This window comes from Brassica rapa, chromosome A08 (assembly GCF_000309985.2).
Source record: "Brassica rapa cultivar Chiifu-401-42 chromosome A08, CAAS_Brap_v3.01, whole genome shotgun sequence".
NCBI lineage: Eukaryota > Viridiplantae > Streptophyta > Magnoliopsida > Brassicales > Brassicaceae > Brassica > Brassica rapa.
In genome coordinates, this window is record NC_024802.2 from 3031411 (window position 1) to 3044971 (window position 13561).

At 31.4% G+C, this 13561-nt stretch overlaps 2 protein-coding genes across 4 annotated transcripts; both read right to left on the reverse strand.

Moving 5' to 3' along the window:
- LOC103832980 (F-box/kelch-repeat protein At3g27150-like) lies at nucleotides 1-13234 on the reverse strand. Of its 3 annotated transcripts, none has more exons than XM_033277773.1 (2): nucleotides 9734-13234; nucleotides 1-9647 (listed from the first exon to the last, which is right to left on the reverse strand). In XM_033277773.1, the coding sequence occupies exon 2, from the start codon at nucleotides 1888-1890 to the stop codon at nucleotides 589-591; it is 1302 nt and encodes a 433-aa protein (XP_033133664.1). In that variant the 5' UTR covers nucleotides 1891-9647; nucleotides 9734-13234; the 3' UTR covers nucleotides 1-588. The 3 variants fall into 3 exon arrangements, with proteins under 3 accessions (XP_033133664.1, XP_033133663.1, XP_033133662.1); XM_033277772.1 differs by having other exon boundaries at nucleotides 1-9650; nucleotides 9734-13233; XM_033277771.1 differs by having other exon boundaries at nucleotides 1-6161; nucleotides 6234-13229.
- Nucleotides 5594-7746, reverse strand: LOC103832979. Its single transcript, XM_033277517.1, has 4 exons — nucleotides 7115-7746; nucleotides 6885-7051; nucleotides 6234-6657; nucleotides 5594-6107 (listed from the first exon to the last, which is right to left on the reverse strand). The coding sequence occupies exons 1-4, from the start codon at nucleotides 7744-7746 to the stop codon at nucleotides 5594-5596; spliced, it is 1737 nt and encodes a 578-aa protein (XP_033133408.1).
- Nucleotides 13235-13561: the final 327 nt, after the last annotated feature.

A 13561-nucleotide genomic window follows, 5' to 3' on the forward strand; every position in this document is an offset into this window, starting at 1 on the left:
TTAACCGCTGCTGCATTTGGTAGTTAACCAGTCATAAGTATCCCGCAAACGCACCAATTTCTAACCGCAGAACCAGTCGTACAAATCTCTTAAAACCGCTAGAAACCGCAACCACCCGCATTCGCAAACTCCCGCAACCGCAACCGCAACCGCTGCGGTTGAACCAGTCAGACCCTTAGTAAACATTTAAGCTATATAATTATTGTTCATGACTTAACCATTAAAACCATTAAATCATTAACTTAAATGAGTTATGGATTGACCCAATCCATTTGTCAAATGGATTGACATAATCCATTTGTCAAATGGATTGGATTGGTTAAAACCATAACCCATATAAGTTTAAAACCATTTGGATATGGTTTGGTTTGGGTTGGTTTTATCTATTTTGTCAGTGACATTTTTGGCTCAAGAGGGAAAAAACAAAACCAAAATAAATAAATAACCATTACATAGACAACAATAGTATCCCAAATGAAAAACAAAAAAATCAGAAAAACACAAACCAAACAACTTAAAACCAAATGCAACAACTTTAAGCACAAATGCAAAAACAAATAAGTTTCCAAGTTTTCCTTGGAGAAAACTTTAAGCAAACATCACACAACAGTTATGAATAAACTGTGGGAGCTCAGCACCAACACACCAATGTTTTATTTCTTCCCAGTGCTGCTCTTCCACGTCTGGAGAAGGACGACATGAGTGCACTACTGTCTTCCTATGCCAAGAGTGAGAAGTTCCAATCACCAGAAGTCTGTCTCCCATCGATTTAAACGCAATCCCCCAACCGAAGGCAGCGTTTGCGCTCACAGGGACAACACCAAGTTTTTTCCAAATATTTGTGTTTATATCATATACCCAAAGCTCGTTCAAAGATGTTTCTAACATGTATAGATTGTCATCAACAACAGCAATAAGGGGCGGAGATTGGGAATGCGCAATGAGTGTCATGTCTTTTAGCATGTCAGGTATCAACTCCCAAGAATTGGTCCTCTCATCATATCTTTCTCCACAAGTGAGGTGTTTATCATTATCATCTCGGCCACCGAGGACGTAAAATTTTCCACGCAAGAAACATCCTGAGCTGAATTTCCTTGCTTTATGCATTCCGTTAATCATAGTCCACCTTTTTGTATCAGCATTATACTTTTCTACAGTTTGCACAACAACAGGGTTCCCATTTTCATCCATTTTAATGCCTCCTGCAAAAAATGCGGTTTTACCATGGCTTGCAGAACCGTACATGACCCTCGGTGTGATCATTGAAGGACCTTTGAACCACTTATGATTCTCTAGCTCATAGCGAAACACCACAATTCCATCTATTTCTCTCCCTATGACAATTAGTTGAGTACCCACACTAATTGTTTCCTTATCGCTGTGGAAAAAGCAATAGTCAGAAGAAGGAACTTTGGGAAGTCTCCGAAAGGTTTTAAAATCCTTATCAAACATTTCCCAATTAGATACAGCCCCTGAATGCAAAATCACATGGGGTTTCACAAGTCCCTTTTCTTGTCTCACCCTGAAAATTTCACAGCTCTTTAATAACTGCAAGAATTTCTTGTTAAGAAACTGCAGTTTCCAATATTCAAAGCATGGTAGACGAGCAATGATCTCGACCTCAAGCTCGTACAAAAGCTTATTATTAACGTAACAGGCATCATGAGTTTTTAAACCTGCAAGATTCTGAAATTCTTTTGCAATTTCTCCTTTTTCTTCCTCGTCGGAATCAGAACAAGGTTTCACATTCAAGTCAGGTATGTGAGGTTTAATGCCAACCATTAAAATCTTCCTTGGTTCAGATCGGCTCAGGCTTGCTCCAACTTTAGGAGCCTGATCTTCTCTTAGCATTAGCACATCTCGAATTATTTTAGCCATCTCTTTTGACATCAATTCCTGTAAATTTCAAAATAATACTATGAATAACAGCATTCAATTCCAAGAATCTAACAGAATGTTTTTTTACTACATATAATTACAAACAATTTTAAGTATTTGAACTCCCAAATTTTATTTAAAGAAACAATAATGAGATTCTGTTATATGAACTGGGAAATCAAAGAGATTCAAAAATTGCATTAAGTAATATAAACTCAAAAATTGCAAGCAAATAATTAATTAATGCTTCTATACAATTTATTTTTTTGAAAATTTAATATTTCAAGAGATTAAGAAAAAATATTTCCTTAGTCTATACAATAATGTGAACCACTAGAAAAATGTAATTTAAATTTATGCAACACGACGGAAATGGACAAACACTGTTCTAAAACATATAATTACAGGCCTTTTACGATTATAATTTTTCTATTTACAGAACTTTCAAAATATCAAATTGGGAATATGTATTATTTCTTATAAGTAAATCAATATAATTTCAAAACTAAACATATTATGAAAAAGATTAATATATTTTGTGATAGTGATGCAATATAAAAATATGATATGTAATAATATCACTAGTGATTAGATTTATCATAAAATTTGGACAAACACTGTTCTAAAACATATAATTACATGCCTTTTACGATTATAATTTTTCTATTTAAAGAACTTTCAAAATATCAAATTGGGAATATGTATTATTTCTTATAAGTAAATCAATATAATTTCAAAACTAAATATATTATGAAAAAGATTAATATATTCTGTGATAGTGATGCAATATAAAAATATGATATGTAATAATATCACTAGTGATTAGATTTATCATAAAATTTGCAGGTGTACCTTAAAAACTGATAGAAATTCTTTATTGAATGATCTCTTGAATCCCAGTTATATTTAGTTAGTTGAAAAGACGCATAAGAAATCTTGACTAAGTTATTCAGATATATATAGCATATGTGTTTTGATTTTTAGCTCTACCATATTATAATGTTTTGTTTAATCTTCTTACCATATTAGTACAATATCCTTATTCAACCTTCTACCATAAATACAAGTAATAAATTATCTGGAAATTTTGACTAAACTTTTATGAGTTTATTTAAATCTTTACCATACCCGATAAGACTACTAATTAGTGATTGTTTGCAGTTTTGACTAACTTTTTGTTAATTGTTTGAGAATATTGCAAACTCAAATCATTGATCTTGGATAAACGATAAAGAGTTTTGAATTTGGGATGATTAATAAATAGTTACAGAGATCAACCCGCTAATATCGAACTGACATGTAATAATATTAAGAAATAACAACCTTATCCTTATTATTATTTATAGATAAATAAGCACATATTTATAAATGTTGCTCTTTTTTTAACGTTGGATAACACATTACATCATCATATAATCTTAAATCTATTACATATGATGATCAATTACCTGCAACATATGCGATATTGATGAACAGCTTCACGAATAATGATTCCACGATGAAGCTCTCTTCGAAACACTTGAAACCACGGACAGTTCTGCATGTACGACATCCTCGATGGACTGGCTCTCACCACAACAGGCGACCACAACGAACGGCTCTGCTTATAGTACTCTGGAACCTCCGAAAGCTTCGCATCCCATAATCTGCAAGAAATTGCATAGTCTGGAATTCGAACCCCAGACATGGGTGTAGAAGCCTTTAAACCTTAACCAATACGCTAGGGGGCTTCCACATAAATGTTGCTCTTTTATTTCTAACTATTTACAACTCCATTATTTTTCCGCACCTCTGTGTAAAAAATAAATATTGGGTTCACAGAAAATACGATAAAATGATATATTAAAATTACCAAAACTAAATTAGTTTATTCTCTGTTTTAGTAAAATCTTATAGAAAATCCATTATGTAACCATATAAAATAAAAGAGAGATTTTATAAATAAAAATAGATACAACCATAGTTTATGGTTAAAAGCCAAATGACCTTCAAACTCTAGTTGTCCGAACTAAAAAAAATAAATTAAGATACAATTTTAATGTGTTATAACTTTTACAAACCTAAAATTTTGAAAAATAAACTGAAACCAGATAGTGATTTTAACTGAACATATGACATAATTTCCCGCCAAAGCCGTAAAATCAAAATTTCCCGCCAAAACGGCAAAGTCGTGTTTTCCCGCCAAAATCGTGAAAATGAGTTTTCCCACCAAAACCATAAAATTGAGTTTTCCGCCAAAACCATAAAATCGAGTTTCCCGCCAAAACCGCAAGATTTATTTTTTCCCAAAATCGAAAAATTGAGTTTTCCCGCCAAAACTGCAAAATCGTGTTTTCTCGTGAAAACCATAAAATTGAAATTACTGCCAAAACCCTGAACTCGAGTTTTTCCGCCAAAACCGTAATATTGAGTTTTCCGCCAAGACCATAAAATCGAGTTTCCCGCCAAAACCGCAAAATTGAGTTTTCCCGCCAAAATCGTAACATTGAGTTTTTTCGCCAAAACTGCAAAATCGTGTTTTCTCGTGAAAACCATAAAATTGAATTTACTGCAAAAATCGTAAAATTGAGTTTGCCCGCCAAAACCATAAAATTAATTTTTCCCGCCAAAACCGCAAACTTGAAATTTCCTGCCAAAATCGCAAAATCAGTTTTTTCCGCCAAAAGCGCAAAATCGTGTTTTCCCGCCAAAACTGCAATATTGTATTTTCCGGCCAAAACCTTTATACTATGTTTTCTTGGCAAAACCGTAAAATTGAGTTTTCCCACTAAAACCGAAAAATTGAATTTTCTCGCCAAAACCGCAAAATTGTCTTTTTTCACCAAAACTGCAATATTGTATTTTCCGGCCAAAACTGTAATATTGTGTTTTCTTGCCAGAACCATACAATTGTATTTCCACTAAAACAGAACATCTTGTTTTCCTGGAAAAATGTTAAAAGTAGTTTTCGCACTAAAATCACAAAATTATCTTCTCTGCTAAAATAATAAAATTGTTTTTAACACCAAAACCATATAATTGTATTTATCAAAAGTCTAAGTATTCTTTTTGTTTTCAGCCCCAAAGTAATATTTTTACTTAGTAACCATTTAAGCTATAAAATTATTGTTCATGAGTTAACCATTAAAACCATTAAATCATTAACTTAAATGGATTGGTTAAAACCATAACCCATATAAGCTTAAAACCATTTGGATATGGTTTGGTTTGGGTTGGTTTACCCATTTTGACACCCGTAGGTACATGCTAGAACTTGATCCGCACGCCTGTACGGATATTAATTTTTATTTTTTTTATAAACTGTTTAGTGACATTTTAAAATTATAGGTTATTTAGATATTTTTATATTCCTAAAAATACACCTAAACTCGAAAGAATCCAACTCGAACCCTATCCGAAAATTTATAATACCTGAACATAGTTTAATTTAAAAATCTAAAAACTCTATACCCGTAAGAACCGATTTATATCTGAAAGCTATGTTGCACCGGGACGGATACGGGGGCAGATATGGGGACAGGGGCAGGGACGGAAAACGGCTAAACCTAAAATTTATGGATACAGGTACGGCATGGATACGTCTATACATTTAAATATATATATATATATAAATATTAAAACCAAAGCGTAATTCTCATATAAAATAAAACACCATGATAACATTTTAAATAAAATAAAACATTACTATAATATCTTAAGTAAAATAAAAAACAAACTAATCATCCATCAATCCATTCTCCAATTTTCGTTCATCTAGTGAAAGACTTGCAAACTCCAAATATCTCATATCTTCCATAGAATCAAAATCATCTCCACCAACATCCCACATCTTTGTCTTTTCTTCTTCGTATTGCTTGGAGTTCCTTGATAAGAAACGTAAATTGTTGTGGATGAAAACTAGATCTTTAGCACGACTTGGATTTAACTTATTCCGTCTAAGTGAATGAATGAATGAGTAAGTACTCCAGTTACGCTCATAACATGAAGATGAACTAAGCTGTCCAAGCAACTTAAAAGCCAAAGTCTGTAGGAAAGGAGTTTGAGCACCAAAGTTAGCCCACCATTTCTTGGGTTCCATAGTAAACATCATCGAAATGCATGTTAAATCCTCAAAAGGACCAGTTCTCATGGAGAATAAAGCATATTCATCCATAACCTTAAGATGATCTTCAATACTCGGAAACAATCTTCTAAAACACTTCATTCTCTCACTTGAGACTTCTAGATCTCTATGTAGACCAAGTCTTGTAGAATCTTCACTTAGCTATTCATCACTATAAAATCTACAATGAAAAAATATGTCTTATATGAGGCAATGAAACAAAAAGAAAAAAATATAATTTAAAATCAATTACCTTGGATTTAAAGAGTGAGCTAGACAATGCAGAGTAGTGTTGTTTTTTGCCCAACGATCTACTAAAATCTCATGAACAACCGTGTAGAAAGGGCTAACTTCAATCACTGGACGTTTCTCTTTCTTATAGATCTCAGACTTCACCTTCTCAATCATGGAATCCCACATCTCATATACTAAATGAAGACATGGTTTGTCAGTGTCACAAAACCTTAGCATCTCATATATTGGTCTTGTGTAATCAATAATGTATGACACTTGCTCCCACCAATCATCACTAAGAATCTTGCCCTTCACAAAAGTTGCTTTCCCCACATCATCTTCTATATAAGTAGACCACTCCTCACTTATGACCATAGCTTCAAGGCCTCTTTTGACAAGCTTCAATCTCTTAAGCATCACAAAGGCAAAACATGTATCAGCAACTGCAAGCAATTTAAGAGGAGATAATTTACTAAAGATGGCTAGTCTCATGTTGTGGTTCATGATGAATGTTTAATTGCAAGTGCATCTCCATGAACATCAGTTATCCAATTGCATTCTTCATATGTTGAAGCATTCTTCTCCACATTCTTTGCTGCACAAATGTTCTTCAAAGCAAGATTGAGGGTGTGAACCACACATGGTGTCCAATAAATATGAGGAAACGTACTCTCAATAATCTCTCCAGCAGCCTTACAATTTGCTGCATAATCAGTGATGATTTGCACAACGTTTTGATGACCCACTTCATTGATAACCTCTTTCATCTGACCAGAGATGAAGAATCTATCTTTCACTTTTCCAAAACAGTTCACAGCCTTGGAGAATATAGGACCACTTCAAGAAGTAGCAATGAAATTAATCAAAGGTTTTCTAGTAGGATCGCTCCAACCATTTGACACAATCGCCACCCCTCTTTCTTTCCATGTTGACTTAAATGGAACCAATAATCTTTCAACATTGTTTCTCTCTTTCTGAAGCAGCGTAGTTCTAAGCTTATTGTAACTAGGAGGCACATAACCATCAATCTTGTTTTCAGCAGCAAACTGGTAAGACCTATGATAATGTGGGTTTCTTGCAAGGTTAAACGACACACCTCCACTATAGAACATTCTTGCAATTTCTTGATCTAGTTGATCCCTGACTTCAATACCAAATGATCTAGCAATTGCAGAATCAGCAGACTTTCTTTTCTTTGAAGCAGGATTCGTTTCATTTTTTTCACAAGGCAAAGGAAGTGCTCGAGAACCACTCTCGTTTTTCTTCTTCTCAAACTCATCTTCCAACTTCTGCATGTCAGCTTTTTGACTCCTTGTTGCTTTCTTACATATAACAATACCTTGGTTTTTAATTCCAAGTAGATGAACTCTAATTCTGGAATACGAGCCTTGTCGATCTTCGTTGCAAATATTGCACTTAAATTTCCAAGTGCCTCCTTTTGCTCCTGATTTCTCTAATTTAGTTACGTAGTTCCATAATGGAGCTTCTTCTGAAGCATTGTCAACATTACCACTTGCTCCTTGAGATGTCATAACCTGGAAAAAAACTGTGAGAAGCTTGTATACAGAAAACCTAAACAACACACACACACGTAAGAAACTTGAGAAGCATTAAGCATATAATTGGCTGGAAAACATGAAACAAACCAAAAAATAGAGTTTGTTTTCTTGTCTAATACTCTTCTTAGCTTTTACGTACAAAAAAAAACACATACGTACAAGAAACAAAAGAAATACTATCTAATCTTAATATTGTCTAAGACTTTCTTTTACGTGAGCATTGAAAAACCAAAACCATAGTTTGTGATAATATTTACTGTGTGTTCCTTAGATGTGAGAATTGACAATTGAGAAAGAAGATGAAAAGAATAAGAACTTAATTAAGATTAAGAGAAGATGGATTAAGACTTTATAACCCTAATTGTTTTATACAAGACGTGTTTCTTTTTTTTTCAATTGTTATCCAAATCAAAAAAAGTATGAAAAAGTAAATAATCATCTTTTACAAAATTATACCGACTATACATCAGAAACGTTTCCAATACCTAACCACGCTGTCCCCATAAACCTTTTCCGTCCCCACCTTCTCTGAAACGTTTCGGAAATGTCTCCACACTGTCCCCGCGCCGTACCCGTCCCCGAAACGCAGCTGGTACGTGAGAAGTCAATGATATGCCGTCCCCGTGCATCATAGTCCGAAAGTATACATTAATGCTCATGTCTAACTAATTATGTGAACAAATAAAAATAATTTTGTTAACCGGGTTGAATTCTTTTTACTGATAGAACAATTTCATTTAAGTGACACGTTAAATTAGTGTGGTTGATACGTAAAATAAATAACATTGAATTATTATGGTAAATACAATTAATGTGGTAATGTGAAAACGGAATGTAAAATATATAATAAAACAATCAAAAGAAAATAATAAATGAAGTGGTTAGAATAAGTAAAAATAAAAAATAAAATCGGTAGAACCCCACTTAAAAATAGTCAAGTATTATTTTGTACTTCAATTTTAATAGAATAGACTAGATTTTGATCCGCACGTCTGTGATGATATTTTTTTCATTTTATATATGCATTTGATATTATTACAATGCATCATGATGCTGCTTTGTAAGCAAAACTGATCCGCAAAATAATTCGTGAACCAGATATTTTTTCATTTTATAAATGCATTTGATATTATTCCAGTCATTGATCATCCTTTGATTCACTGCTACATGATCTCTCTTAAAATATTTTCTTTTGCTACGAGATGCATGTTCCTCCTCTATATTTTTTATACGCTCTCTAAACTGGTTTACAATATACCTCTCTTTGATCTCAGACTGCTTTTTGTAGGCTTCGATATCAAAAGGGAATTCCGATGGATCCATTGATTTTTTAGTAAGATTAAATTTGTGTTTTTGGTTATGTGAAAAAATGAGTTTCTATTTATAAAGAGACGTTACCCTTTGATTTGCATAAAGATACGTTGCCCCTTTATTTGCACCAATGGTCACAGATTGCATCGAGACATTTATTAAAGTAGAAAATAAAAAAATACATGATTAAAGCAGAAAAAATAAATAACATTAATAAAGCATAAAAATCATAAAGAGACATTACCCCCTTGATTTGCACCAACGGTCACAGACTGCATTGACACACTTATTAAAGTAGAAGAAACAATATACATGATTAAATAAAAAAAAACATACATATTAAAGCATAAAAAAATCAAACAGTAATTTGAGTCACTTGCATCACTCTCGTGGAATCTCTTAGACCCACTACTTCCCGAACCTGTTTTTCCTCCTACTTGACTACCATAGCGTGGTTGATCACGGACAGCGAGCCATTCTGACAATAAATTGAAATGACCATTCTTACCACTTGACTATAGTTCGTGCACTTTAGCTAAAACATCATTCTCTGACCACCCACTCTGCTGCATAGGTTTAGCATTATCATAATCACCAATCCATTTGCCCAATATTTTGTTCATGTAGTTGTAATGATTCATGCACGAACCTCCATCATGAGGAAGATCGAATGAGCAATGTTTGTTACAGTACTCAGCAGTTTGTCCCCAATATGACTCACTTTTTGGTTTCTGCCAACAATGTTGTCTGTTTCATATTTAATCCATCCACCTAGCAACACCAAATTTTATGCAGTAGTCCATTTGGGGCTTTTCCGGCGAGTAGGAAGCGGATCCTCTGCATTGAGAGTGACCCGCTTATGCCTCCAGGAGTTGTTTGTGTAGAAAATTCAGGAAATTTAATTGTTCCAACGTTTAAAATATTTTCATTACCCATGGAAGGAGAAGAATAAAAAAAGGTGGTGGAAATGAATATGGCATCATTGATCCATATTATGGACGATAGTTTGGAACATAAGCCATAGAAAAAATTGGTATATTTTGGGGTTGGTTGAAAGCTGAATTTTGAAATTGGTAATTGTTGAGATTTTGATAATTGAGAGGATAATTTGTGGAGTTTTGAGTATTAAAAAGGTTATTGTTTTGATCCATTATTGACACAAAAGAGAATATAGAAATATTATAGTCAAAAACTGATTTTTTTCTCTATGTCTAAACCTAATGAACCAAGACTCTATTTATAGAGTATGAAAGTTATGAATTTTGATATATTTTTATATAAAATAATATTATTTAAAATAAAATAATTGATCTCAAAAATTTGGATGAGATAAAAATATATGAAATCTGAACAGCTAATAGTATGGTGACACTTGCACCAATCGGATTTATTGTTTTTAAGCAAAAAAAAAAATACAATGTGGACAACTTTTCTCATTTTGTATGGCTGAGAATAAGCCAAAGTTACTCTTGTAGGTTCCACATTGCTTCTTTCAACCGGTTGAATGAATTCAATAAAATGTAATCCACGTCACTTTCCTCAATTATTCAACAGCCTCAATGTGGCTATTCAACTGTTGAAATAATTTTTCAACAAGTCCATTGCACGTAGTTTACTTATATGACTCCAAATTGATGATGAAAAAGTGATATTGAAAGAATCCACTATTCTAATGTTGTATAAAACTTGATGTGTTGTATGATGTACATTTGACCTGATATGTATTATGTGGTTAGTTTTCTTAGTCATTCCAAATTAAGTTCGAGAAATAAGTCAATAACACACTAAAGGGCAATGAAGACGATCTTTAAATACTTGAAGGGGACTATAAACTATTCTTTGTGTTGTCAAGAAAATTATTTATCTTAACAAAGTATACATATGCCAACTAGGCTAATAATATTGATGAGCATATACAACTTTATGATTTTATGGTTTTAGCAAAAAATGTAATTTTACATTTTTACAGAAAAACGTGATTTTTCTGTGTTGGTAGAAAATGTATTTTTACAGTTTGGCGAGAAAATATGATTTTACGGTGTTCGTGAAAACTAAATTTTATAATTTTGGCGGAAAAACGCAATTTTTAGTTTTTATGGAAAAATACAATTTCTCGATTACAATATTGTATTATAATTATAATAACTAGTTTAATTAATTTTATATTTATATTAGAGGTATTTAAAATCTTTTGAATTTTAAGATGAAAATGTAACATCCAAACTCTATATTTTTTTCATTTCAAATATCTAAATATTCTAGATATTATAGATTTGGCATCTAGATATTGCATATAGATGATGATGCAATATTGTCCAAACGAGAATCATCTGAATATTAACATTCAGATGAAGCATCTGGATACAAAAACAAACATGTCATAAATTACAAAATTTAGGAGTATTCTTATACTAAATTTAAATGATTCAAAGAAATTTTGAACTGATTTTAGGGTGATTATAAAATTTGTGATAAATACATTAATATTTTATTAATTTAGAATTTTTCTGCATACAAGACTGAAGGTTTTGTTACTGCTAGTGAAAATCCTTAAATTTCAAATCTTATTTTCATGTATTATTCATTTGTCCTTCTATGCAAACCCATTCGACTAGTGTAGGGTTTGTGGATCAATCCGCCCTTCCACAGATCAATTTATTTTTTTGATTCAAAAATTTAATCCACATAATCCGCAAACAAAAAATCTTACATCCGTACCCGCTTTGCCAAAATCCACGGGCAATCCACCGGATCCGCTGGTAAATTAGTTATATCAAAAATAATATTTTTAATTATATATTAATCATGTTTTTAAAAATAATATGAAAATAAAATATTTATAATATTTTATCTACTTTTACGACAAAAATTCTTGTACATTTTGTTTTTAAATTGTTGGCGGGTATATGCAACTCATATTTGGCTGATCCACATTCGTCCCGTTTAAAATAATCTCAACTCACACCCGCAATTTTTTTTTTTTTAAAGTGGTTGATCTATCCTGCAGCGGATCAAACAGGGCGGAACCAGCGGGTTTCGATCCCAGCTCTACATTCGACAACCGACGAGATACCAACAACAAGAATTTGAAATTCCTACCCAAATAAAGGCTTTGATTGGAAACTTTGCGGATTGGTGGAATCACTTTTTAAACGCGATTACACAAGTATTTTGCCAATCAAGAAAAATCGCGAAATGAAAAAAATCGCAAAATTCAAAGGAAATTTTCATTAAGTGTTTAGTTGATTATTTAGAAAAGAAACACTTTTATATTATTAAATTGTATGATACACCATTTCCAAATTTTAAATAAATAACAATAAATATTTTAATGATGAAACTATACTAGAATTTGTTTTATAATATTATAAGATATCAATCTATTATTAAAGTTTATTGAAAATAAGTTAAATGTTTATAATAGGGCAATTCTCTCAAATAGCTATTTTTAAGTTTTTGTCACAAAAATAACTTCCAATAAAAAAAATGACCAAAATAGCTCTTTTTTATTTGTAAATTTCAATATTTAGTTTTTATTTTTTTAAATTTGAAAACCTAACCTCAAAATCTCACTCCTTGACTCTAAATCTCAAGTTAAGATTAGTTAACTCTAGAGTATAAATGTATTTTACTTTTTAATAAAACTTATTTTAGTCATTTTTTTCATTGAGGGTTATTTTTGTAACAAAAACTTTAAAAAAATTTCTTTATTATAGTAAGTACTAACATGTTTAAAAGAAAAGTAGTATAGTATTTTAATATTTTAAGTTATTTTCACATTTTGTAGTAATTAGTTTATTTTGTCTTATAATAATGTAAATACTATATAAAATATTTTGATCAATCTAATAAATATTATGCAAATTTTAAAATTTGCCTAGCTTAATTTTTTTTTTTTTTTTTTTGCGATGATATCCAATCGGAGCCAAAGAATGACACTTGAACCGTTATTTCTTGGGAAAATTACATGTTTATTACTTTTATAGTACCACTTTTCATTTTTACCACCACTAAAAAGACATTTTCAAAAATACATGCTTCATTAAGTGGTAAAAGACTCTTATGCCCTTGTTAGTTATATATATAATAAATTATTATTTAAATTAAAGAAGATAAAAAAATTAAAAAAATAAAAAATAAAAAATAATTTTTTTTAATGTTTTCGAATTATACTTTTTCAAATTCGAACTTTTTTATAATTTTTTTTTGAAATTCTTTTTTTTCGAATTTTTTTTTTTAAATTTCTTTTTGATAAACGAAAATTATGATTGAAACTATTTTTTAAAAATTTTTATATATTTTTTAAGTATTTATTTATATATTTATTAGAATCCTAAATTTCAATTTCTAAAAACCCTACCCCATTCCTCAACTCTAAACCCTAAGTATAGATATTAGTTAATCCTAAAAGTATAATTATCGTTTACCCTCTATTAAAAGTGAGGATATAAGTGGTTAGTGTAAACACGAAATATGG

Bases quoted from the DNA above. Each gene is read 5' to 3' on its own strand.
- LOC103832979 (XM_033277517.1), bottom strand. From the start codon at position 7,746: ATGACATCTCAAGGAGCAAGTGGTAATGTTGACAATGCTTCAGAAGAA. The intron at 7,052-7,114 runs GTCAAATGGTTG...TACTTCTTGAAG, and splicing joins GAAAGAGGGGTGGCGATTGT to TGGTCCTATATTCTCCAAGG. The intron at 6,658-6,884 runs GTACGTTTCCTC...AATTGCTTGCAG, and splicing joins TGCTGGAGAGATTATTGAGA to TTGCTGATACATGTTTTGCC.
- LOC103832980 (XM_033277773.1), bottom strand. From the start codon at position 1,890: ATGTCAAAAGAGATGGCTAAAATAATTCGAGATGTGCTAATGCTAAGA.